Source organism: Gopherus evgoodei, chromosome 5 (assembly GCF_007399415.2).
Source record: "Gopherus evgoodei ecotype Sinaloan lineage chromosome 5, rGopEvg1_v1.p, whole genome shotgun sequence".
In the NCBI taxonomy this organism is placed as follows: Eukaryota; Metazoa; Chordata; order Testudines; family Testudinidae; genus Gopherus; species Gopherus evgoodei.
This window is the reverse complement of record NC_044326.1, coordinates 125,822,887-125,850,181: the sequence shown is the minus strand read 5'-3', so window position 1 is coordinate 125,850,181 and position 27,295 is coordinate 125,822,887. Positions and strand designations below refer to the sequence as shown.

Genomic DNA, 27,295 nt, shown 5'->3' with positions numbered 1-27,295 from the left:
CATATTACAGTTGTTACAGCAACTAAAAGCAACAGTGCAACTGCAGGGGTGCCAACTGACCAATACACACACAGGCTGCAAGTATTTTCCCCAACAAATCCTGGAATTTTGTTCAGAGGAAATTATTATAGATTGCTAAAAATGCCTAGAATTTGTCTGCACTAACACTGAGATCACCATGCAAACAGTTGTAATACGGGCATTTGTATTTCTAGTGGAGACAAAGCCCAAATGTCACAAGTCTTCATTAATAGATCCGATATGATATATTTGAACGTGGATTTGAAAATAACCCTAGCTAGATGAAACATTGCATCCACTCCACTCCCCCAAGAAGAAAATAATGAAAAACACATTTATTTCTAAATGGATAGGAAGTAGGTGCTCTTGAGATTTTTCTCACCTATTTAAAGTAGAATTTTACTACACGTTAACAAGCCAACAGTAAAAAAATATTGTTTGCAAAAGCAGTCTGATTTGCATTTAAAGATTAAGGGAGGAGCTTTTAGGTACCTAACTCCAACTGGCTTTCAAAATCTCCCTCTAAATGTGTGCTAGAATATTTAATTACTTTTACCAGGTTGCCATATGTCCACTATTGGGAACAGCATGAAGAAACACTCTGAAGACTTCAAGGGGCCAAATCAAAGCTACTTACAGATAATGAAGACTGCTTAAATTGAGCAAATAAGCATTAGATTTGATAATACGACATCATCATAATCTTTCATGGTAAACCAATAGAAAGGAATACATGCATACAAAACCACAGAGTTATACCATTACTCACTTGTTAACACAACAGATTTTCTCTAAGTTCTGTCTCCAAAGTATGATCTGGAGAGAGAGAAGTTCTAAATCTCTTGTTAAGGTCAGAATAAGAGACTGCATTATGGTTTTACACAGTATTGTGAATGGTTAAGAAATGTCTCAGGTTCTCTGTTCTCCCACTGTAGATTAAGAAAAATATTAGCTGCCATAGGATATGGGGATCAAATACATAGGAAACATGAGATTTTAAAATTAAGTACTAGTGGGTTTAAACTTTGTGAACTTCTACTCAAATCAGTTAACAACTGAAGAAGGGTGTGTTCCAGGTTGTGGTATAACGCCTTGGAAGTGGAATTACCTGAAGGTATTGAGCCTCTAAAATCATTGGAGGGCAGCTCGGCACAACATTTTTCTGTAAAAAGAAAAGTATCCCTTGTTGCCAGCTGTCTAACTGGGAATTTCTTTGCACTGCATTAGCAATGCCACCAGATTTTGCTGTGGAATTCAACAGGGACATTGGAAACTATATTAAATTGCCTCTTTACCTTACTACTGCATTAGTGACTGAGAATATCTAAGTTAACACAAGTTTCATAACATTAAATAGCATTAGTGAAAATGTTATCAGATATTATCTGATAACAGAACAGATAGCACATGATCGTCCTGTAGATTACTATGTAAAGGCTCAAGACATTCTAAATCACCTGTTCATGATGTTCATACAATGGTGAGTTAAATGCAGGGGTATTTTGGCTTAAGCATAGACATAAGAACCTAAGAACACAAGAATGGCCGTACTGGGTCAGATGAAAGGTCCATCCAGCCCAGTATCCTGTCTACCAACAGTGGTCAATGCCAGGTGCCCAGAGGGAGGTGAACCTAACAGGTAATGATCAGTGATCTCTCCTGCCATCCATCACCACCCTCTGACAACAGAGGGCTAGGGGTACCATTCCTTATTCATCCTGGCTAATAGCCATTAATGGACTTAACCTCCATGGATTTATTCAGTTCTCTTTTAAACTCTGCTATAGTCCTAGCCTTCACAACCTCCTCAGGTAAGAAGTTCCACAAATTGATTGTGAGCTGTGTGAAGAACAACTTCCTTTTATTTGTTTTAAACCTGCTGCCCATTAATTCATTTGGTGGCCCCTAGTTCTTATATTGTGGGAACAAGTAAATAACTTTTCCTTATTCACTTCTCTACACCACTCATGATTTATATACCTCTATCATATCCCCCCTTAGTCTCTTTTCCAAGCTGAAAAGTCCTGGCCTCTTTAATCTCTCCTCATATGGGACCAGTTCCAAATCCCTAATCATTTTCATTGCCCTTCTCTGAACCTTTTTTGAGATGAGGAGACCACATCTGTATGCAGTATTCAAGCTGTGGGCGTAACATGGATTTATATAAGGGCAATAAGATATTCTCCGTCTTATTCTCTATCCCCTTTTTAATGATTCCTAACATTCTGTTTGCTTTTTTGACTGCTGCTACACACTGCGTGGACATCTTCAGAGAACTATCCACGATGACTCAAAGATCTTTTCCCTGATTAGCTGTAGCTAAATTAGCTCCCCATCATATTGTGTGTATAGTTGGGGTTATTTTTCCCAGTGTGTATTACTTTACATTTATCCACATTAAATTTCACTTGCCATTTTGTTGCCAAATCACTTAGTTTTGTGAGATCTTTTTGAAGTTCTTCACAATCTGCTTTGGTCTTAACTATCTTGAACAGTTTAGTATCGTCTACAAATTTTGTCACTTCACTTTTTAACTCTTTCTACAGATCATTTATGAACAAGTTCAATAGGATTGATCCTAGGACTGACCATTGGAGACTACCACTAGTTACACATTTCCATTCTGACAATCTACCATTTATTCCTACCTTCTGTTCCTTGTCTTTTAACCAGTTCTCAATCCATGAAAGGATCTTCCCTCTATCCTATGACAACTTAATTTACGGAAGAGCCTTGGTGAGGGACCCTGTCAAAGGCTTTCTGGAATCGAAGTACACTATGCCCACTGGATCCCCCTTGTCCCATGTTTGTTGAACCCTTCAAAGAACTCCAGTAGATCAGTAAGACCTGATTTTCCCTTTACAGAAACCATGTTGACTTTTGCCCAACAATTTATGTTCCTCTATGTGTCTGACAATTTTATTCTTTACGATTGTTTCAACTAATTTGCCCGGTATTAACGTTAGACTTATCGGTCTGTAATTGCTGGGATCACCTCTAAAGCCCTTTTTAAATACTAGCATTACAATAATCCAGTCATTGGGTACAGAAGTCATTTAAAGGACAGATTACAAACCATAGTTAGTAGTTCTGAAATCTCACATTTGACATCTTTCATAACTCTTGGGTGAATGCCATCTGCTCCCGGTGACTTGTTACTGTTAAGTTTATCAATTCATTCCAAAACCACCTCTAGTGACACCTCAGTCTGTGACAATTCCTCAGATTTGTCACCTACAAAAGCCGGTTCAGGTTTGGGAATCTCCCTGACATTCTCAGCCATGAAGACTGCGCAAAGAATCCATTTAGTTTATCCGCAATGACTATCGTCTTTAAGTGCTCCTTTTGTATTTCGATCGTCCAGGGGCCCCCACTGGTTGTTTAGCAGGCTTCCTACTTCTGATGTACTTGAACATTTTGTTATTATCTTTTGAGTTTTTGGCTAGCTGTTATTCAAACCCCTTTTTGGCTATTCTTATTACATTTTTACACTTAATTTGGCAGTGTTTATGCTCCTTTCTATTTACCTCACTAGGATTGACTTCCACCTTTTAAAAGATGCCTTTTTTTTTATCTCCCATTGCTTCTTTTATATGGTTGTTAACCACTGTGGCTCTTTTTTACTTCTTTTACTGGGTTTTTTAATTTCGGGTATACATTTAAGTTGGGTCTCTGTTATGGTATCTTTGAAAACTTGTCCATGCAGCTTGCAGGGATTTCACTCTAGTCACTGTATCTTTTAATTTCTGTTTAACTAACCCCCTCATTTTTGCACAGTTCCCCTTTCTGAAATACAATGCCATAGTGCTGGGCTGTTGAGGTGTTCTTCTCACCACAGGAATGTTAAGTTATTATATTATGGTCACTATTTCCAAGTGGTCCTGTTATAGTTACCTTGTGGACCAGATCCTGCGCTCCACTCGAGACTAAATCGAGAACTGCCTCTCCCCTTGTGGGTCTCTGTACCAGCTGCTCCAAGAAGCAGTCATTTAAAGTACCGAGAAATTTTGTCTCTGCATTTCGTCCTGAGGTGAAGCGTTCCAAGTCAATATGGGGATAACTGTATCCCCCACTATTACCGAGTTCTTTATTTTGATAGCCTCTCTAATCTCCCTTAGCATTTCATCGTCACTATCACTGTCCTGGTCAGGTGATCAATAATAGATCCCTAATGTTATATTCTTACTAGAGCATGAAATTACTACCCATACAGATTCTATGGAACATGTGGATTCACTTAAGATTTTTACTTCATTTGATTCTACATTTTCTTTCACACATAGTGCCACTCCCCTCCCATCCCGCAAGACCTGGTCTGTCCTTCTGATATTTTTGTACCCCAGAATGATTGTATCCCAATGATTATCCTCACTCCACCACAATTTCTGTGATGCCTATTATATCAAAATCCTCCTTTAACACGAGACACTCTAGTGCAACCATCTTATTATTTAGACTTCTAGCATTTGAGTACAAGCACTTTAAAAACTTGTCACTGTTTATCTGTCTGCCCTTTTATGATGTGTCAGATTCTCTCTTATCTGCATGTTTGTCTGATCTGGCCCCACCTGTACCCTCTTCCATCCTCTCCTCCTGACTAAAACCTAGAAATCTCTATCAATAGACTCTCCTCTAAGAGAAGTCAGTGTCCAATCCACGAGCTCCTCTGCAGCAGTCAACTTTCCCCCATCTCTTAGTTTAAAAATGGTTCTGCAACCTTTTTAATGTTATGTTCCAGCAGTCTGGTTCCATTTTGGTTTAGGTGGAGCCCATCCCTCCTGTATAGGCTCACCCCTAACCCACGAGTTTCCCCAGTTTCTAATAAATCTAAACCCCTCCTCTCTACACCATTGTCTCATCCACGCATTGAGATTCTGAAGCTCTGCCTGCCTACCTGGCTCTGCACGTGGAACTGGAAACATTTCTGAGAACGCCACCATAGATGTCTTGGATTTCAGTCTCTTCCCTAGCAGCTTAAATTTGGCCTCCAGGACATCTCTCCTACCCTTCCCTATGTCACTGGTACCTACATGTACCACGACCACCAGCTCCTCCCCAGCACTACACATAAGTCTATCTAGATGCCTCAAGAAATCCACAACCTTTGCACCAGGTAGGCAAGTCACCATACGGTTCTCCCCGTCATCACAAACTCAGTTATCTACACCTCTACCCCGATATACGCGACCCAATATAACGCGGGTTCACATACAACATGGTAAAGATCTGACATGCTGCTCTGAGCAATGTGTCAAGGGTGCCGGGCCAGGCCAGGGCCAAGGGGTTCAATAAGGGGTAGAGGGTCTCGGGGGTGGTTAAGGGCTCCCCTCCTGCCGCCAGGGTCTGGGGGGCAGGAACTGTGGGAGGGCAATTTTGGGGACCCTGTAGTCTCAGAGGGGCCCGGGGGATTAGCAGGGGCTGAGAGCAGCTGCTCTGCTTCCCTTGCTCCGGCCCCAGCCATGTCACCCAGTGGAGGGGCTTGGGAAAGGGATCCCCCCCGCACTCATCAGCAGCGGCAAGAAGCGGAAGCAGCCCAGCCTCAGACCACTCACTCTGCCGCTCCCAGCCATGGCGCTTCACTTCCTGCCGTAGGTGAGTGCAGAATCTTTCCCCAGCCATCCCCCAGTGACACGGCTGGGGCTGGGGCAAGGAAAGCGCAGCAGGCCGGGGCCGCGTCGCTCTGCTTCCCACGGGAGGTGAGTGCGGGGGGACATCCTTTCCTCAACCTCCCCGCAGTCACCGACGGCGGGAAGTGAAGCGCTGCAGCTGGGAGCTGGCAGAGTGGAGTGGACTGGGGCCGGGCTGCTCTGCTTCCTGCTGCTGCCAGTGAGTGCCTGTCAGGGAGCAGGGGTGGATGGGGGTCAGAGCAGTCAGGGGATAGGTGGGTTGGGTAGGGGGGTGGGGTCCTGGGGGTGATTAGGGATGAGGGTCTCTGGAGGGGGCGGTCAGGGAACAGGGGAGGGCAAAGCAAGTTTGATATAACACAGTCTCACCTATAACACGGTGAGATTTTTTGTCTCACGAGAACCGTGTTATATCAGGGTAGAGGTGTATGTTTCTAATGATCAAATGTCCCATTACTAACGCCTGCCTTTTCCCAGTGACTAGAGTTCCCTCCCCCAGAGAGGTAACTTCAGTGCGAGAGGATACCCCAGTAACATCTGGAAGGAGGGTCTCAACTATGGGAAGGTTTCTCTCTACTCCCATTGACTGCTCTCCTTCCCTGAGCCTTTCATCCTCCTCAACAGCGCAGGGGCTGTCCAACCCAAGGTGGGTCAATTCTACAGTGTCCCGGAAAGCCTCATCAACATAACTCTCTGCCTCCCTTAGCTCTTCCAGTTCTGCCACCCTGGCCTCCAAAGCCCGTACGTGGTCTCTGAGGGCCAAGAGCTCCTTGCACCGAATGCACACATATGCCACCACCCACAGGGCAGGTAATCATACATGCTATGCTGAGCGCAACGAACAGGATAGCCCCCACTCTGCTGCTGGGCTTCTGCCTGCATTCTCTCCTACAGCTACCTAGGTTAATGAAAGGGTTGTGTTTAAATCAAAAAATTAGACACTTAAAAAAAAAAAAAAAGGTCTCTGGCGAAAAAAGAATTCCTACGTAACGTATCAAATTAACGGGATTTAAGACACAGGATTAAACGAATATTAAGAAAAGTTATAACAAATGAAGGAATATCCTATGCATTTATCCACAGGGCATAATTTTGGTTAAATATAGTTGACTAGACGCTGAGTAGTTCACTCAGTAACTGCACGATAAACTGAATTTTGCAAATTAGTGAGTACGCATACAAAAATAATATATCACAAAACATACTATGTAGATTTGACAGGTGGTATTTAGCACTCATTATTTGCAGTCATGCTTTATATTGTACTACTTATGTGTTCTACAATTTATTTTGCAAAATCAACAGTTTTTCCCTAATTCTTGGCAATACTAAATACTAAGATTGCTGGGCTACACATCCACATGATGTGATATGCAGATTACTAATTTTCATTGAAATAAAATGTTAGCATAGGAACAGCGGATTAGAGAAGCAAACTGAAAATGGAGAAAATATAGTTCTCTCTCACTACATAGTTTGAAAAGAAAATTAAAAAAAAAACTTCTAAAATTACAGTGTGTAACACAATTGCAAGAAGACATCATATATTTCCTTCAGGTATCTTCTCTATTAATTACCTGCTGTGTGAGTTTGGGCAAGTCACTTCATGTCTGTGACTCTGGCCTGGTCTACACTACGCGTTTAAACCGATTTTAGCCAGTATTGGCCTCCGGGCGGTATCCCACAGTGCACCATTGTGACTGCTCTGGACAGCAAGCTGAACTCGGATGCACAGGCCAGGTAGACAGGAAAAGCCCCGCGAACTTTTGAATTTCGTTTCCTGTTTGCCCAGCATGGAGCTCTGATCAGCACGGGTGGCCATGCATTCCCAAATCCAAAAAGAGTTCCAGCATGGACCGTACGGGAGATACTGGATCTGATCGCTGTACGGGGAGGCAAATCTGTTCTATTAGAGCTCCGTTCTGGAAGATGAAATGCCAAAGCATTTGAAAAAAATCTCCAGGCTATGATACAGAGTCCACAGCACAGCGCTGTGTGACAAGTTTAACGAAAAGCCAAAGAATCAAATGGACGCTCATGGAGGGAGGGAGGGGGTACCGAGGACTCCAGCTATCCCACAGTCCCCGCAGTCTCCGAAAATCATTTGCATTCTTTGCTGAGCTCCCAATGCCTGTAGGGTCAAACATATTGTCCGGGGTGGTTCAGGGTATCTCTCGTCAATTTACCCCCCTTTCCCCCCATGAAAGAAAAGGGAAAAAATCGTTTCTTGACTTTTTTATATGCCACCTTAAGTCTACTGCATGCTGCTGGTAGACACAGTGCAGCGGCAGTGAACAGCAGCATCCTCTCCCCTCCCTGGTGGCAGACGGTACCGTACAAAAGGACTGATAGCTGTCCTTATCATCCCGTGAGTGCTCCTGGTTGGCCTCAGATGAGGTCGGCCGGGGGCGCCTGGGTAAAAATAGGAATGACTCTCGGTTATTCCCGGTAGATGGTACAAAACGGCTGGTAACTGTCTTCATCATAGCAACTGGGGGACGAGGTCCATCGGTCCCCACCCCCCCTTTTCATGTCTAAAGAAAAGATTCTGTACTGCCTGGACTATCGTAGCAGCAGGATGCTGGGCTCCTCTCCCCCGCACCGTTTAATGTCCTACTTGGACTATCATAACAGCTGGAGGCTGCCTTCCCCTCATTTTATCTCACTAAAAAGTCAGTGTTTCTTATTCCTGCATTCTTTATTACTTCATCACACAAATGGGGAGGGTACACTGCAACGGTAGCCCAGGAGGGTTGGGGGAGGAGGGAAGCCATCGGTGGGGTTGTTGCAGGGACACCACCTAGAATAGCATGCAGCTCATCATTTCTGCGGGATCTGACACTGAGCGGCGGTGCTCTCTGGTACACTGGTTCTCTAGCACACTTGCCCCATATTCTATGCAGGACTGACTCTATTTTTAGGTGCAACATAAAGGAGGGAATGACCCGGGGAGTCACTCCATTTCTGTCCATGTGCCCCTGGCCGACCTCAGCCAGGGGCACCCGTAAAAGCAGCAGACAGTACAGAAGGACTGATAACCGTCATCTCATCGCCAATTTACAATGGCACAGCAGACGGTACAGAATGACTAGTAACCATCTCTGCTATCTTGCAAAGACAAATGAATGCTGCTGTATAGCGCTGCAGTACTGCCTCCGTTAGCGGCATCCAGTACACATACAGTGACAGTGACAAAAAGGCAAAACAGGCTCCATGGTTGCCATGCTATGGCGTCTGCCAGGGCAATCAAGGTAAAAAGGGCACAAAATGATTGTCTACCATTGCTTTCACGGAGGAAGGAATGAGTGACGAGATTTACCCAGAATCACCCGTGACACTGTTTTTGCACCATCAGGCACTGGGATCTCGACCCAGAATTCCAATGGGCAGGGGAGACTGCGGGAATTATGGGATAGCTCCAGGATAGCTCCCCACAGTGCAACGCTTCAGAAATCGACGCTAGCCTCGGACCATGGACGCACACCACCAAATTAATGTGCTTAGTGTGGCCGCGTGCGCTCGACTTTATACAATCTGTCTTACAAAACCAGTTTATGTAAAATCGGAATAATCCCATAGTGTAGACATACCCTCAGTTTCCCCTTCTGTGGAATGAAAATAATATCTTTTATTCTTTTTTTAAACAGATGATTGAGATCTACAGATAAAAAGTGTTCTATGAAATGTATTATTTTTATTATTGATGACTGGGATTTTCATAGGAAAAAGTAAGTATGAGAAATTTTGGAGTACCCCTGCAGGAGAAAATGGCCATTTCAGTAGCTAAACTAGCAAGAAAGTTGACTTTTGACGTTTATTAGATGGGACTTGAAAAATGTGCTTACCTGTGGCACTGAGAACACTTTCCATAGCAAAATGGGATGTTAAAGAGGAATAGCATTAAGGCAGTGGCTTCTGAAGCAGCTACCATTTTAAAAAATTACATTTCTAAATCTTTCGGTTACTCAGTGTTCACCATTGTAGTTCTGCCTTTCTGAGTCTGGAGACAGCTCCAATGCATCTGCTCTTGCTCAGAGTTTGGTCCAAACTTCAGAGGTTGAAACTCATATCACACTCATCTGTTCTACAACCAGATTCAGAACTTTGCAGTCAGATGTGAAACTAACAAAATTCTCAAATTCAATCTGCTGCATGTGTCATTACAGGAACTCCTCACTTAACGTTGTACAGGTCTCTTGCAACTTATGCGCATTTAACACGCGCGATTTCAGCTTTACGCTGAAAGGCCTGGAGTCGGGGAGGGGGCGTGGCCTCAAGCAGAAGAGGCGTGACCTCAAGATTTAAAGGTCCTGGGGCACCAGCTGTGGCTGGGAGTCCCAGGGCCTTTAAATCACCCAGGGGGATCCCAGCTGAAGAGGTGGCTGGTAGCCCTTGGGACGAACTAAAGGGCCCAAGGCTCCAGCCATCATGGAGCTTCGGGCCCTTTAAATGCCAGCCCCAGCCCAGCTGCCAAAGCTGCGGGTGGGATTTAAAGGGCTCCTCCGGGCTCCCCACCACGGCGGGAAGCCTGGTGGAGCCCTTTAAATCCCGCCTGCAACTTTGGCAGCTGGGCGGGGAGGCGCAGAGGGAGCCCTTTAAATCCCACCCGCAGCTCCAGCGGCGGGACGGGGGGCATTTAAAGGGCTCCACCAGCCCTTTAAATGCCCTCCCCCTCCGGCCCCGCCGCCGGAGCTGCGGGCGGGATTTAAAGGGCTTGGGGTTTTGACTATACGCGGTTTTCACTTTAAGCGATAAGCGCAGAACGGAACCCCCGCCTAAGATGTGACAGACCTGTAGTTATGTTCCTGAAAAATGTAACTTCAATTGCAATGAGGAGTCTGCAAATGATGTTAAATGAATCCAATTTCCCCATAAGAATTAATGTAAATGGGGGGAATTAGGTTCCAGGGAAATTTTTTTTTGCCAGACAAAAGGCATTATTTACATTTTTAACAATTTTTAAACAAGCAATTTAATACTATGCTGGGGGGAGGGAGAGTAGTGTGCACATGCCGTGTGTTCACAAACATACAGTACAGTACTATAGTTGGGAGCTGCCCCTGCCTTATCCCACATAGGCACAGCCCACTGGCTCTGGAGATGAGGCAGGCAGGGAGGCTGAAGTCCTGTAGGTTAGGAGAAGCACGTTGTGCAACTGTGGCAGCTTCCCCTACTCTGCAAGCACAGGGGCGGGGGGGAACAGGGAAAATCAACCCTCAGCCCACTCACTCCCTCCCTTCCAAGCCCCCACCCTTAACCCGCCTCTTCTTCCCCCCCACCTCCTCCCCCTTTACTTCCCATGCTGCATCCTCGCTCCTCCCCCGCTTTCCTTCTAAAGGCTGCAAGCCAGCTGATTGCCTCCACCAGAAGGCAGGGGAGGGAGGGGGAGCCTGCACGCTGAGTCCTTGCTCCTCCCTCCTCCCCAGGGCAATCAGCTGGCTTAAGGCATTTAGGGGGCAGGAAGGAGGGAGCAGTAGTGAGGACTCTGCATGCAGGCTCCCTCTCCCTGCCTCCTGCCCAGGGCAATCAGCTGGCTTGTGACATTTAGGGGACAGGAGGGAGAAGCGAGGACTCAGCGCGCAGGCTTCCACTCCCTCCCCCCTGCCTCCTGCCCAGGGCAATCAGCTGGCTTGTGGCGTTTGGGAGGCAGGGGAGGGAGGGGGAGCCTGCACGCCAAGTCCTTGCTCCTCCCCCCACCTCCTGCCCCAGAAATGCCAAGCCAGCTGATTGCCATGGGCAGGAGGTGGGGGAGGAGGGGAAAACCGCTCATCTGCAAGGTCTGCCAGCAGGCGGGAGGTGCTGGGGATGGGCGGTAGGGAGGCTGCCAGCTGTGGAGGAAGCAGGTAGCCAAACAAGGTAAGAATGGAGCATTGCACAACTTTAAATAAGCATGTTCCCTAACTGATCAGCAATGTAACAATGAAACAACGTTAACTGGGATGACAAAGTGAGAAGTTACTGTACAAACTGCTGCAGAAACGGAGATATTGGGGGGGCGGGTGGCGGGGGAGGAGAGAGAGAGACCTGAAAAAAGGAACCTGTGGAGGGGATTATGGTAGGACACATACCACATACAGATCTGTATCATTCAGATCTACCAGTATAAAACAAACATAATACACAAGGTTTCTTACCAAGATTTAGATTTTACGTACATTTAGGTCAAGATCTGGCTGCTGAGTGGAAGGAGACATTAAACTTGTAACCCTTTTAAACACCTCTTACATCACTGAAAAAAAACAGACAGACTATGTAGCTAAACAAGAAGAGGCCAAGGGAATCTTCCTGTAGAAACTCATAGATCAAAAAGAGCTTGGGGTCTGTACATTTCTGAAAAATAGAAAGGCTGCCAGCAGGGGCTACATAAAAGACTCCAGAATCTGCAAAACAGCTGATACATTACTGATGATGTGGGAGAAAATACCCCTGCTACGGGAGGTAGGGCTTGCCAGAAAAAAAAAAAAAGCAGAGTTCACATATGATGCTGAATAGCGCCAAAACACATGACCACTTCAAGAAAAAAGAGGGAAAGTTTTCTATCAAATAAATGGGTAATGGCAATACAGAATTGAGGGAAAAGTTAAGTCAAATAGATCTAAATAGTAAGGCCCTAAATCCTAGTGTTATCTCTGCCCAAGGCATAAATCAGAGCGGCAAGATAGCACTGAGATGAAAAAGAGTCTGTAATAAAAACAAGAACTATTTGTAGTCTACTAGAGTAGTAGCTCAAGCAACAAGATTGATCCAGTCTGAAATTACAGTATTAGGAAGAATGTGCATGCCTCCTTAAAAATTGTGCAGGGAATCCATCTTCAGGGAATTTAACAGAGACTTCCAAGAAATAAAAATAAAAAAAGACAAGACTTATTTTTCTAGATTTCTTTGAAAGTGAAGGTCAAAGAAGAATGAAGAGCACAGAATACACACACAGAAACCTGCATCCATGACCTTAGCAGTAAGAGGGTGGGGGGAGTTTCAATTTCTTAAACTTGTCACGTCAGCAATCTTTTGTCTGTGGCTATTGGTGAACAAATCCAAATTGGCAAGTCTTACTTGATCCAGTGCCGGTGAAAAAGAGACACTTGAGAACACACTAATTTTTTCATTTAAATAATTATTTGACACAAAGAGAAATTTATTTTCACATCTGCTCTATGCATTTAGGCACCTGCACCTAAGTTTTAGAACTAAACACAAGTCAATTGACCGACTTGTAGATCTAATATATTTTATTATTATACATTTCTACACTTGCAGCAGGGGTGGAAAGTAAAGAAAGTAATTGGCAAGAATCCAACAGATACATTTATACTTTGTGTTTATTAAAAAAAAAAAAAAAAAAGACTCCTGAATCTTCAATACCAAATCCTTTCATTTACAGGTTACATACACTGAAAGTGAGGAGAAAAAGGGTCACAGCAGCCCTTCAACAAACCAATTCTGAACCTGTTCACTACTAAACCACGTCAATTTTAAAATAACACTAAATAAAGGAGGAAAGTAAATGTGTTCTCAGTGTGGCTAGAAAGATTTTGTGTGTGGATGTAAATGGTATAGCAGCATTGCCCAAAGGATTCTAGTTAACTAATTTTTAAAATTATTTTTTTCATACAGTCTTCCCTGTTCATTTCAACACTTCAAAAGAAGGAACTAGTAATGCATTGTCCATGGATAACAATTTTTTCCACATTTACTGGCAACTGACCACCAAAACTGTTGAGAAAAAATACAAAGTGGACTGCTTTTAGAGGCACCCCCCTCACACCTTTGCACATTAACTCTCTTTATATAATTTTTTATCATCGAAAATATGCATTGAAAACGTAAACAAAAGGGGCTGGTTCTTCTGAAGCCCTTAACCAAAATTCACAATCTCTAGATTTAAAGTAACATTAAATAACAGCATTTTACTGGTGTAGTAATTCTGGCAGAGCTTAGCTGTATTTTCTTCAGTTAAATAAATACTACATGATAGATTTCAGATCAAAGTCTATTCCGTAAAGAACTTCCAAATACAAAATTAAAATGAGAATGTAAAACCATGACTTAGCATGGCTGGTCAGGAGCTCACCAAAAGCAAGAAATACAGTACAATGTCATAACAGTGCTTTACTAATTCACTGCATTTTATAATCCATCTAAAATAAAGTCTGTCTCCGCTTTGCACAAGATAAAGAGACTGGTATTGTGAGGTCTCCTATTACTAAGAATTCATTATTTTTATACATTATAGTCCAGTAAAGTATACTCACATATACATATACACATATACATATAATACTTTCACTACTACTTGCACTTTTGTTTGTTCACTTAATTTAGTTATTAGCGTAGTTCAGTGTTAATTTGCTGATGCACCATAATATTCTGTATTGCCTATGAAAAAAATCAACATTAAATATTGGATACAAGATCTACAAACCAAGTAGCATGCAAATAAGCCGAATTCCATTTATACAGACAATTGTTCAGAACTTTTATAAAACAGATAAAGCAATTTCAATTAACTAATGGCAAGATTAGTACAGAGTTTCCAACACACACACACACACACACACCCACACACACACACACACACACACACACCCACACCCTTTTCAGGCACCAAATTTCTCTTAAAATCATTTCTTCTCATACCTCAAACCGTCTAGATTTTTACATAATATATACAATAATACACAACTAACAGCTTTTATCTATCTACAAGCATGTTTACAAACCAAATTCTGTCAAGATAAACATGCATAACATCCACTGAAGTACCAGACTCATCAAAACTCACTGAATCTTAGAAATTTAAGATTGAAAAGCAGTTCAAGTTCAACCCCTACATGCTGAGGCAAGACCAAGCAAAACTTGAACATTCGTGGCAGGTGGTTGCCAAACGTGTTCTTAAAAACCTACCATGACAGGGATTCCTCAACATCCCTTAGTATTCTATTCCAGTACTTAACTACCCTTACAGTTATTAGGAAAATCTTTCTATGTAACCTAAATATCCCTTTCTGCACATTAACTCTTGTCCTACCTTCAGTGGACACAGAGAATAACAGATCACCATCCTTTTTATAACAGCCCTTAACCTATTGGAAGGCTGTTATCAGGTCCCCACTCAGTTTTCTTTTTTCAAGACTGAGCATGCCCAGTTTTTTTGTTGTTGCTGTTTTGTTTTTTAAAAAAAAAAAATCTTACCTCATATGTCAGATTTTCTAAACATTTTATTATTTTCACTGCTCTCCTCTGGACCCTCTCTAATACACAACCTTGGAATCCTGTTGGACTTAGCCATTTGGAGTGGATTACTGTAACTCAGTCTACCTGAGAAACAGAAGGAAACTGAAGCTGGTCCAACACGCATCACCCCACTTCATAAATGGCACAGACCATAAGAGCATTTAACATCAGCACTCTGCCATCTGCACTCTCTCTTCATTCACCACGAGATCCAAACTGAGATACAGGTCCTCATCCTTACAATATTGAATGGACAAGATCTTTATGCTCTGTGCTGCTGCCTCTCCCTCAATACCACCAGAGATACAAATAAGCCTTAGCAGACAACACATGATCACACTATCAGAAGACTGAAGCAGAGTCTTTTCAGCTGAGAGCCACTTGCTAGGCAACTCTCAGAGGAAAGCAAGAAGAGCTCAAGCCTTGCCATGTTCAGGGTACAGTACAAGATTCACCTCCATGCAGACATTTATCAAACAGAGCAGAAGAGAAGCATGGCAATATTATTCTAGGTCTGAGAATTTTTGTCTTACTTTGAACAAACTTGCTATTATCTTGTGATAATAATTAGCTATGGTGCTTTAGAAATGCTTTTAGAGATTACACATATCTGAGTGTAAAAAAGTATAATACATGCAGTACCCTCTCAATACTCATTTTATAAGCATCCACACAGCTCACAGAAGAGAGTTCATTGGCATATTACTGACTTCTCTGGAATGCATAACACACACCTCACAAGACCTACTCTATCATCCCAAGCACTACCTGTGGACTTATTTGATGCTCTCCGTCGAATTTCAGTCACCATCAATCGTGACACTTGTGTAGTAAACTGCAGGAGGTCAGAGAATTTTTCTATCATTGTACTTGGAGGAGCATTTCCAAACACCTAAAGACAAGAGAAAACAGAGTTTGTAATGTGGTAATACTTGTTGCAGTTTTTCCACTTGCAACCAAATCTCTTTTACTATTAGGAATTTAGCACACAATTGAACAGAAATTTTTGAATTCAACTAATTGTGTTAGATCAGGTTGTAACAAATCCATCTGTCCCAGTGAATAAGCAGACCTAATTTGTGAACTTTTGCACAATCTAAACTTATTTTTTTTTAAGTTAACTTTTTATCCCTTTTGGTTGCAAAGTTAGCTTTCTAAATATGAGTGAAGCCAATGCAGTGTTGTCTTCCTAAGCCTGCTCCACTATCTTTAACACTGCTCAGAACTTTCACTCTAATACAGTTTTTAAACTTTTGCTCTTTTCTGTTTCTCTTCTTCTAGATTCATGATGCAGCACTTTGGGAAGAGACAGGCACTAAGGTTATTCATGAGAAAGGAGGACCCAAGAAAAATGGAAGCTAGTAAAGAAGGGGTAGACCTCTGCTCTTTGCAGCAGCACAGAGGTTTGAGGGAGGACATCCTCCTCACTTGCAGCAGTTTGTAAGCTCTGCAGAAGGAAAACTAGAAATGCCAAAGTTTTCCAGTTTTGATGCCTAGAGTTAGACACTTATGGCCTCATTTCTCAAAGTTGCTAAGCACCTCCCACTGACACTAATGAGAACTACGGGTACACTACACATCCAAAAATCAAGCCATTAAATCTATATTTAGGCATCTAAATAATGATGCTTTGATTTTCCCCTCGAATATAAGGGGTGCACTTGGTGTTCAGTACTTTTGAACATCAAGTGTTATTCAGATGCCCAAAACAAGGGTTATTTATCTGGCACTGGAGTTCTTTGAGATGGACTCTTCATATATACACTCTTGGGACAGGCACTGACCCCTGTAGCAGAACAGTGGAATCTTCTGCAAGCAATGTCTGTTAGAGCACTCATGCACCTCTCTTATGCCTCCCCTCAATGTTCAAGTACGTTCTGAAAGTGAGACTATAAAAAGGAGAAGCAGCAGTAGCAACTGCCACCTCAGTTCCTTATACCACTAATGCAGAGCCTAGATTAACTAGGAGTCCACAGGCAAGGGAAAGAAAAGAGGGAAATGTGAACACACAGCGTTTGCCTCAAAGAACTCCAGCTATAGGTAAGTAACCTTCACTACTACTACTTCATAGGTACTTCGCATATACCGACTCTTGCAATAGATAGGTCAGCAGTATAAGAAAAAAAAGATGGTGGGACACAGTGTCCTAATTAAATGAAGACTAGAGAACTGCCCTGCCAAACTGGGCATCAGACCTAACAACTATGTCTTCCAGATGGCCACTTTACAAATCCCAATTTGAGGAACATGTTTAAAGCATGATGTAGAAGTAGCAGCTGCTCTAGTAGCACGTGTTCTGTGAGACATTTCTATAACTCTACTATACACTGTCTGATCTACCTCGATAAAATCTGAGTAGAAACAATACTAACTTTACAGTTAGTCACATAAAAAAAAAACCCACCCCACAAACAGCTTATATGAAGTCCTATAAAGAATGACTCTGTTCAGTTCTTCTTGAGCTTTCATAAGCTGGTCATCTACCTATGGGAAAACAAAAAACTTTCATCTTCTCAAGGAAGCTGCTATGACAGAAAGACGTTTTGTAAAAACTCTGAGTGCAGTAGAAAGACCAGAGAAGGGGTCTATACTGGAAATGTTCATGACCTAAGGAAAATCTAAAAGTATTTTCTGTGAGTTGTGTTGCATACAAATAAACATCCTTGAGATCTAGACTGGCCAATGAATCTAGATAGGTGAGTGAGGATCTAGATAGGCAATAATCACCACAAGGATCAACATCCTGAACTGGAACTTTCAAATGTACTTGTTTAATTTTCACAGATCAAGGATTTGTCAGAAACCTCCATTCTTCTTTGTAACAAGGAAATAATGGTAATAGAAGACCTGATTACTAAGACTTTCTAGAACTTCCTCTATTGCTCTGTAAAGTAATAGAGAATGAACGGCTGCTCTTAAAACCCTCTCATGAGAAGACTCTCTGGAAAGGGGAGAGAGCAGGATTGTTACAGAAGAAGGGTCTGAAACTGTATGCTGTGACAGTGGACAGACTGCTTCCAAACGGTAGAGAAGTGTCCTGTGTTAATTTGCGGCTCTCATTCTCGATGTCAAAAGAGAGGTCTATGTAAGTAAGGAACAAATGGCAGAATTGGTTCTTGGGTCTCATTTTAGATTTGGTGATTGTTTTCTATATTGAGGTTGCTGTGAAGGATGCTGCTGCGATCACCATTATTGATACTGATATCTTCTTTGAGTGTAGTAAAATAATGATGAAAATGGCAGATAGTATGGCTTTGGTACCTAAATGTAGAAGTAGGAGTTTTCCTTCTAAATGGCTGTCAAAGTCCCAAAGATCTTGCTGTTGATCTCATCTTTCATTTTCTCTAAAACTTTATTTCAGAATGGAAAATTCTGACACTCTCTCTCTCTCTCTCTCAAATGAAATCAGTCTCAAATCAGTTTCTGATTTCACTTCAAAGGAAAGAGAAAAAGAACGTAACCACATGCATCTTCAAGGAGTTATAGAAGAGACTACTCATCTTGAAGCAGCATCCATGACACTGAAGGATGCTCGTCTAAGAGCATGCTTAAACCCATTTTGTCCCTCTTTAATAAGGACATTAGCTAACTTCCAATGCTCTTCAGGAAAATTCTTTATAAAAAGTGAAATTTTATCCCCAAGATAAAATTGGTACCTATCCATGACCACTTGACACTTAGCAATCCTCATACTCAAGGAAGTAAAAACAAAACAAAATCCCAGCTTCCTTCTCAAGGAATCAATTTTTTCCCCTTCTCTGTCATTAGGAGTGGAGTGTAAATATCCAGATCTTGCAGAGGCATCCACAGTACAAACAATGAAGAAATTAGGAGGTGGGTAAACACAGGAAACCTTTATAAGGAATTTGATATAATTTGTCTGTTTTTTTTTTAAATCGTGGGTTATTACAAACTCATTTCACTGGCTGCTACAGACCTCCCAACGTTGAATACTTTGTTGGTAGAAACAGTACCAAGAATATCCGAAGACTAAATGAGGTGCTTCTTCTAAGGCGACAGATGGTAGATTTAATTTTGTTACCATTCTGCTGACAAGCTCATGAAATTGAATAGTGTCTTCTAAGACAGATGAAGCTGATCCAGTGCCCACATTTTCCTCTGTAGGGGAGTCACCTTCTAATTCCTGTTCACGCTGCTACTGGTAAATCTCTTTCCTTTTCCTCTTCAGAGTGTATATCGTGGACAATGACAGGTGATCAATCCGTTACTGTCAGATACGAAGGTCTAGGATCCGAGCAACTCAGATGTGCTTCTGCCTTGATACAGAACTGAAGGTGTAGATTTTAATGGGGGCTGGTAGTGAAACCTCAGAGTTGGCCAACACGGGATGGCTCCCAGGGTGGCATCTGCCAATTACCCCAGTCCAGCACTGTATCATAGTCATGATGAGTAGGAAATTTCGGAAAGGTCGTATGTGAAAAGTGTTTCTCAGAAGGTACAGATAAGGGTTGTGGTTCAGGATATGTCATCTAATTTGGCTCTTCCTTCAGAATACAGATCTGATCCCAGATCTGACAAAGGGATTATTGCAGAAACAACTGAAGTAGGGATGTGTAGCAGAGATAAAGAAGATACTGTCTTCCTCAGCAACCCAGTAAGAGTTTTACAGAGTGGATGTAAATTACCTGTAGATCTCTGTGGTGAAGTACTCCTTCTGTCTCTTGTCTGGAGGGGAAAACTGAAAAGATTTTTATGTCCAAATATTATTTCCCCAATTTCGATGAGGAACTGAAAGGATCTGAAAAATTATGTGGATCCAAGTGTACTGGTGCTGTAATAATAATAAAATAACTAGGAACAATGGAGATACAGTGTTCTGACAGCTGCCTTGGAACCACTGCATGGGAACATTCTAATAACATGTTACCTTAAAGTCCAAGAAGACTTCAGCTCTGTATTGAATTCTTGATCCAAAGGATCCAACGAATCCCCGAACAGGCAATCTTCCTGGCACCCCAGTAAGTAACCTTCTTTTTCCTCGGAACTTAGAGTCCCAGATCTGAAGAACATCTATCATAATCTGCCCTTTCCCCATACCTGCATCAGTCAAAGGCTGTACCTTTCTTGTAGCTCAGTCCAAAGGTTAAGCGACTGTACGCTTGGTCATTTTGGAACTGGAGCACAGTGGAGAAGCTAATGTTTTCAACACACTTGGCTTTCTAGATCTGGCAGTGCCCGATGCTGATTTGGACCTCTGATTTTTCTTCTCAGAAACTTTCAAATGCTCCAATTCAAAAGGTTTTGCAATTAAAGATTCTTGAAGTAAGAGGGCTTCAAGTCCATTCTGCCTCTTTCTTCTGGAAGGTCGGGCAAAAGGTGCCACAGATAGTACAATATGAAGGAGGCTGTCAGGGCCCCCCTCCCCCAACTCAACTCTGAACTTTAGGGTACAGATATGGGGATCCATATGCAAGACTCCCTAAGCTTATATTCTACCAGCTTGGGTTAAAACTTCCCCAAAGCACAAATTCCTTTCCTTGCCCTTGGACGGTATTGCTGCCACCACCAAGTGATTTACACAATTCAGGGGAAGGTCACTTTGAATACCTATCCTCCCCAAAATATACCCCCCCAAGCCCCTTCACCCCACTTTCCTGGGGAGGCTTGAGTATAATATACCAACCAGTTGCCTTAGCAATGTGAGCAGAGACCAGACCCTTTGTCTTCATAACACTGCAATCAATCAGGTTCTTAAATGAAGAACTTTATTTAAGAGAAAAAAGTAAAAGAATCGCACCTACAAAATCAGGATGGAAGATAACTTTACAGGATAATAAAAAGATTTAAAACACAGATGATTCCCCTCTGGGCTCAGCTTCAGTTACAAAAACAAGAATGAAACTACCTCTATAGCACAGGAAAATTCACAAACCAAACAAAAGATAACCTAACTCATTTCCTTGCCCTACTCACAGTTTCTGTGGTTTTAGATGGATTATTCCACGTTTATTTTCAGATGCTGTTGTACCTGCTTCGCTTCTCCCTCCATCTGGAGAGGGAACAATACAGAGAACAAAAAAAACCAAACCCTCTCTCCTTCCCCCCGTTTGAAAGCCTCTTCTTCCCTCATTGGTCCTTCTGGTCAGGTGCCAACTAGGTTATTTGAACTGCTTAAACCCTTACAGATAAGGCAATCCAGTACAGCTGCCAAAGAGGGATTTGATGCTACTGCATCCATAAACGTTGCTACTCTCCCCCTTATTCATCACAAGGGCCCTCTCCTAAACATTCTGAACATCAAGTGTGAGCACCTGATGCAAAGAGATCATGGAGCCTGATGAACATATCTTGAATCTGTGTTTCTTGATCTTTGAATCAGCCACTGATACGGGGCTGATACTGAACTAAAACTTAACAGTAATACTAACTACTAAAAAGACTAACTAGCTACAAGAAAAAGGCACTTATCAAGAACTGCTACAATACACACCATCTGAAGATGGTTCACATACGAACTGAGGCAGAAACTTCTGCTGTGCCTCCTTTTATGGCCCAGCCACCAGAGAGTGCTTAAATGGTGAGAGGAGGTTTGGAAGGGCAAAGCAAGGACTCGATCAGGCACTGTTTACAGAACGTTCTACCATTTTGCTGCACTGGTTAGCATATATTCCAAGAGTGAGACTATGCAGTTACCCAAATTTTTTTTTTTTTTTTTTTTTAAATGGCCAGACTCGTCCTTTCCAGCAACTGAAGTGCAATATTAAATTCTGGTCACATGGATACAAATATGGAACTCCCCAAATTGGCTCCAGCTTCAGCATCATGGTGGAAGTCTCAGAACCCTCTCCACTTCAGGCACAGCCGCTGGCCTCTCTCTAACCAGTATTCCTTGACCTCTTTAGCACAATGTGCACACTCCCAACTCCCACCTCATTATCAGAAAGTTCTATTTTTAATCATTTAAAGAGTTTGGGGTGAAGAGAAAAAAAGTTTCCACAGAACATACAGCTAGAAATCAAAGCATAAACATCATGTTTCTGCACCATTAAGAATGGTGTGTGGAAATATGAAATTAAAGTTAACAGAAAATAATAATTATTGAGATCAAACATTAAAAGACAGAGGAGATTCAGATTTTAGAGAGGTTGTAAACAAAGTGTAACAACATTTGGCAATAGCCTAGATTTCTACTGGGAGAGAGGATTCCAAAGAGGACAGATTAAAAATATCTGAGAGAAAGAATGGATCATGATGTCAAAAGAAAAAAAAGAAGGGGTTAAGAAAAAAACAGGGATCTCAGTAGAGCCCTGCACAGATACTAAATTTGTATCTGCATCCAATTCATGATCCGCAAAAATGATCCACAGATATCTGTGGATTTGCAGCGCTCTAGAGATCAGTTATGGCTGGATTGAATTTACACAGCAGTACACCCTACAATATGACGAGCTGAAAACTAGGACACACGAGACCAATAAGTTTATGAGACAGAAGAAAATGAATGAGTCTTCAGCACAGAAGTAATAAAATGTGGATGCAGACAAGATCAAAGGAGAAAGCAAGGGAAACACAGGCAGAACTCTGAGATTTATACAGAGAGGAAAGGAGAGGACCCTCATCAAAGATGAGGCTGAAAGAGCAATCAGAAAAATTAATGGAGAACCATGAGAGGAGAGGCCTATGAAAACAAAGGAAAAGAGATGTCCAGGAGAAGGAAGTGATCAATGCTATTTAAGGAAGGCAATGGAGGATGAGGGTGGAGTCAAAAACCAGACAGCTAGCCAGGGAAAACCATTTGAGATATTAGTGAGAGAGATTCTAGGGAGAGGACAGGGCAGCAACCAAACTGAAATGGATTTTAAGAGCACGTTTCTTTCAAAGAGATTGGAGTCAGTGACTAGTGTAAAAGGAGACATGATTACAGGGAGAGATGACGAAACAGAGACAAGAAGCAGAAGGAGCTAATGATGGATCTTGTTAATTTTCTCCTTCAAGTCTGCAAGATTCTGGGCAGAGACACTAAAGACAGTTTGCTGTCTGTCTGTGTCTACACACAATTACTGCAGTTGGTTTTAAAACAAAACAAAACAACAGTTAATTTCATCAGCAAAAGAATTTCTAGATAAAACAGGGTACAATCATAGTAATCAAATCTAGTTATTATAGAATCAGGAAGGAACTTTCTTAAGAACATAAGAACAGCCGTACCGAGTCAGACCAAAGGTCCATCTAGCCCAGGATCTGTCCTACCGACAGTGGCCAATGCCAGGTGCCCCAGAGGGAGTGAACCTAACAGATCAAGTCATCTCTCTCCTGCCATCCATCTCCATCCTCTGACAAACAGAGGCTAGGGACACCATTCCTTACCCATCCTGGCTAATAGCCACTGATTGACTTAGCCACCATGAATTTATCCAGTTCTCTTTTAAACGCTGTTATAGTCCTAGCCTTCACAACCTCCTCAGGTAAGGAGTTCCACAAGTTGACTGTGCGCTGTCTTAAGAAGAACTTCCTTTTATTTGTTTTAAACCTGCTGCCCATTATTTCATTTGGTGACTCCTAGCTCTTGTATTATAGAAATAAGTAAATAATTTTTCCTTATCCACTTTCTCAACATCACTCATGATTTTATATACCTCTATTATATCCCCCCTTTGTCTCCTCTCTTCCAAGCTGAAGAGTCCTAGCCTCTTTAATCTTTCCTCATATGGGACCCTCTCCAAACCCCTAATCATTTTAGTTGCCCTTTTCTGAACCTTTTCTAGTGCCAGTCTTCCTTGTATGTTTACAATTAAGTGATTCATCAGGTGCATAAGATATTTACTTTTTAAAATCTCAACTACTGATGGATCATAGATTTGTTAGTATTACAGTAGCACCTACAAGCTCCAACCAAGATCAAAGCTTCATTATGTTGAGCATTCTACACACACAGTCCATGCCCCAGAAGGGCTTATAACCTAAATAAACACGATAAAAGGTGGGCTGGGAAATGGAGGCAAAGAGGGAATTCCGCGAAGGTCACGCAGCATGTTCAGTGGTAGAGCTCGGAACAGAACCCAGGGAACTAGATAGGGACTCAGGAGACCTATCTACTTGATCATGCTACTTAATAGGTTAATTCAATATTACAAATCCTTTGTTCTTGAAAGAAGAGTGTGTTGTATGGTGGCAAACTGTGGTGCAAATGTGTGAACTGCCTAGAAAACTACAGTAACAAAATAGTTTGACATAGGCTGGTCATTCTAAGCAGCATGTAACTAGTTTAATACATCACCGTAAAAATGAAAAAATAACCTTTACAAGCAAATTTTAGGTTATTTTTGAGTTTGGTAATTAACTTTTCTTTTCAGGGTTTGCTTATTAAAATGTTTCATCTTCAATTTACGTATGCTTCCAATCCTCCCTAAACAGTATATATACAACACATACCTGCAAAACCTCCAACAACTGCATTCCTAGATCTCTCTCTAGTGGATAGATAATACTACACTACAGAAATACACGGTGCCTTCCAAAGTACCTGAAACAGTCCCCAAAAGAACTACTCATATAAAGTACACAATAACCGAGACACAAAGACTTCCCAGTGTTATAAAGAAATCTCTCTGGGCTGGGGACTTGGGTTTTTCCAGTGCAATGTGCATCACAACTGGACTGGGACTGAAAGAAGTGTCAGCATCAAGTGAATCATTTTCTGAGTCTGAATATAACCTGGGCTTTTGAACATGCAGACTCCAACTTTCATGTGAAAGCAAGATTTTCCAAATAGTTCGGAGACAATCTAGAAGCTAGTTTAGATCCCTACTTTAGAATGAAGAGTTAATAAAGGGAACAAAACTTCATGCTGCTATGCATCCTTAGAGATTTCCTAACATAACATTACTTTAAACAGTCAAAAAAGGAAAATGTTGGCAACTAAAAATTTATCATTTCGGTTGTGTTTCCACTGAATATTCCCAATCCCATCATTCTAAAGGAAAACAAACATCTCCACCAAATTTAGATTATAAATACGCTTGGGACTTATCTACACAAGGAAATTAGCGTGGATTGAGATAGGGTGTGAATTTGTCTATGCAGTGACGTTAGTGCAGAGTAGCTAGTGCACATTAGCTACTCCAGGTTTTCTCCCCCTGTAGACAAGACCTTAGCCAGCACCAGAAAAGTCTCATCACATCACCTGGCTTACCCTGTTAAACACTGGTAGCATCATGTAAAGTTTTTCTTCCTGTTCTTTCTGCGTCATGTGCCGAGGAGGATGACAAAGTTCTGTGAAGAGTCTGCGCAGGTGCATCAACCCTAGAGCATTATCCTGAGGGCTACACTCCTCCTGCCGTGGCCGGCCCATGGATTCTCTTGACCATATTCATCTTTGCTGAGTTCTGGAAATGTCTTTCTATCCTGTTTAGAAAGGAAAATGAACTACTTGAGTAAAACTCATACAATGACACAAAAATATTTTTTACATTTAAAAAAATAAAGCAAGTTAAAATGCCCTTCCACTTAAGTCATAAATACTGTAGCTAGATTTTTTTTTAAAGGCCAATATAATTTAATGTACTATACAATTGGCATGACGTATTCCAAGCTGGGAAAACTGGATCTTATGTTTCAGGCTTCAAGTGATAGCATTTAGGTACTGCTGTTTGTAAAATATAAGCTCTTTTAGAATTAAGATGTCACGACTTTAAAATGCTACTGAACAGTCCAATATACCTCTAGCTTGATAATAACACTGTCCAAGAGAGCCAAAAAATCTTACCGACCGCGTTATAGGTGAAACCGAGTTATATTGAACTTGAATTTGATCTGCCAGAGCGTGCAGACACAACACCCCACCCCAAGGGCTGCTTTAACCACCTTATATGCCGAATTCGTGTTATATCAGGGTAGAGGTGTACTTTACTCCTACAAGTATACCGTACGCCAAGTGTCCATTTTACTTTGAGATTTTATTCTAGAAAATAAATGTCCACACCGCATTACGAATGTGAATTTATTCCTTACTACATGAAAATAAGTCTAATAGAATGTATTATTAGTATTTAACTTCTTAAAAGATAGTGATAAAAGATTTCAGAAGTCCAGAAAAAGAAAAAGCGGCTATATTCTTTCTGATAAACTGGACCTTAATATTTTTACATACTTAATCTACAATCTGTCAGACACTTGGAAACATGGGTACAGGTTCTATTACATATCAAGCCAGGCCTACCAATATCCCGCCAAGCTGCAAGAGAACCAAACATCAGGCATGGACCAAGACTGATGCCAGCAAATATTTTGTGTACAATCACAGAATTCTAAAAAATGTGGGTGGGAAGGGACCTGGAGATGTCCATCTAGTCAATCTCTTGCGCTGAGGGCAGGACCAAGCATACCCAGACCAGCCCTGACAGTAGTTTATCTAACCTGTTGGCAAAATCTCCAGTGATAGGGATTTCATAACTTCCCATGGAAACCTATTCCAGTGCTTAACTATCCTTATAAGTAGAATGTTTTTCCTAGTATCTAACCTAAATTTCCCTTGATTAAGCAATTACTTCTTTTCCTTTCTTCAGTGGATATGGAGAACTATATGAAATATGAAACAATTCAGTGGACATGGAGAACTATAGATAATATAAAAACATTTACAAAACAAGGAGTCAAAATTTAAGAAGTCAGCCTTTTCTTCAATCTACAAGTCAGCAGTTGTCAGACCATGCCGGAGAGTCTCATTGGCCCGTTGAATGTGAAAAGACGTTATATGACAAAAACCACAGAAGTGAAAAGTCCATACATTCATTGAGTTTATTAAGCCTTAAAATCAGAGTGATTCATACCTAGTATTGTTCAAATTGAAATGGAGTCAGTGCTACTCAGAGCCCCAAAGCTATCCCAAACTCTTGAATATGACTTAATTATGTTACTGTCATTAGTGCAGTAATGGGAAAACTCAAGAGACACCAAAATATTGAGTACTCTGTCTCAAACTGAAAAAGCAAATTTTAAAGGCCCAAATGTTCACAGCTGAACAGAAAAACTAATTTTATTTATTTAATGAACCCATCAAAATTCTTTGCTTTAAATGAAGTCACAAACACTAGGAACTCTAAACAAAGTAATAAATCAGTCCAGGCTGTCAAACCTAATGGATAACAGCACAGCAAAATAGTGCCTATAAGGGAGACAGATTCCGGATGCAACCTTCGGCCTTTTACATATTGACTGACTGGATAGTAGTTGGCCTTTCACATCCTTCTTAAGCATCACACCAACAGAAAAGCCATCTCGACTGCCTTGTTAAACCTACCCAAACAGTATGCTATGCAAAACAGGAAGACTTGCATCTTCTTATATACTTCACCTGCTGATTACTATAATAAAAACAAAAAACTTGCTAATCAGAAGTCTTTAATAAGAATAGATACTGGAGTGAAGAAATATAAACAGCCATCAGAATATGGATA

General features: G+C 41.6%; 1 protein-coding gene across 1 annotated transcript in view; it reads right to left on the bottom strand.

Annotated features, from left to right (window-relative positions):
* WDFY3 (WD repeat and FYVE domain containing 3) overlaps window positions 1–25,213 on the bottom strand; it is a 244,999-nt gene extending 219,786 nt beyond the window's left edge. The window contains 3 exon segments of the mRNA XM_030564966.1: window positions 15,648–15,771; window positions 25,033–25,191; window positions 25,193–25,213. Coding sequence (XP_030420826.1) covers window positions 15,648–15,771; window positions 25,033–25,191; window positions 25,193–25,213 — 304 coding nt within the window.
* Between the last annotated feature and the right edge of the window lie 2,082 nt (window positions 25,214–27,295).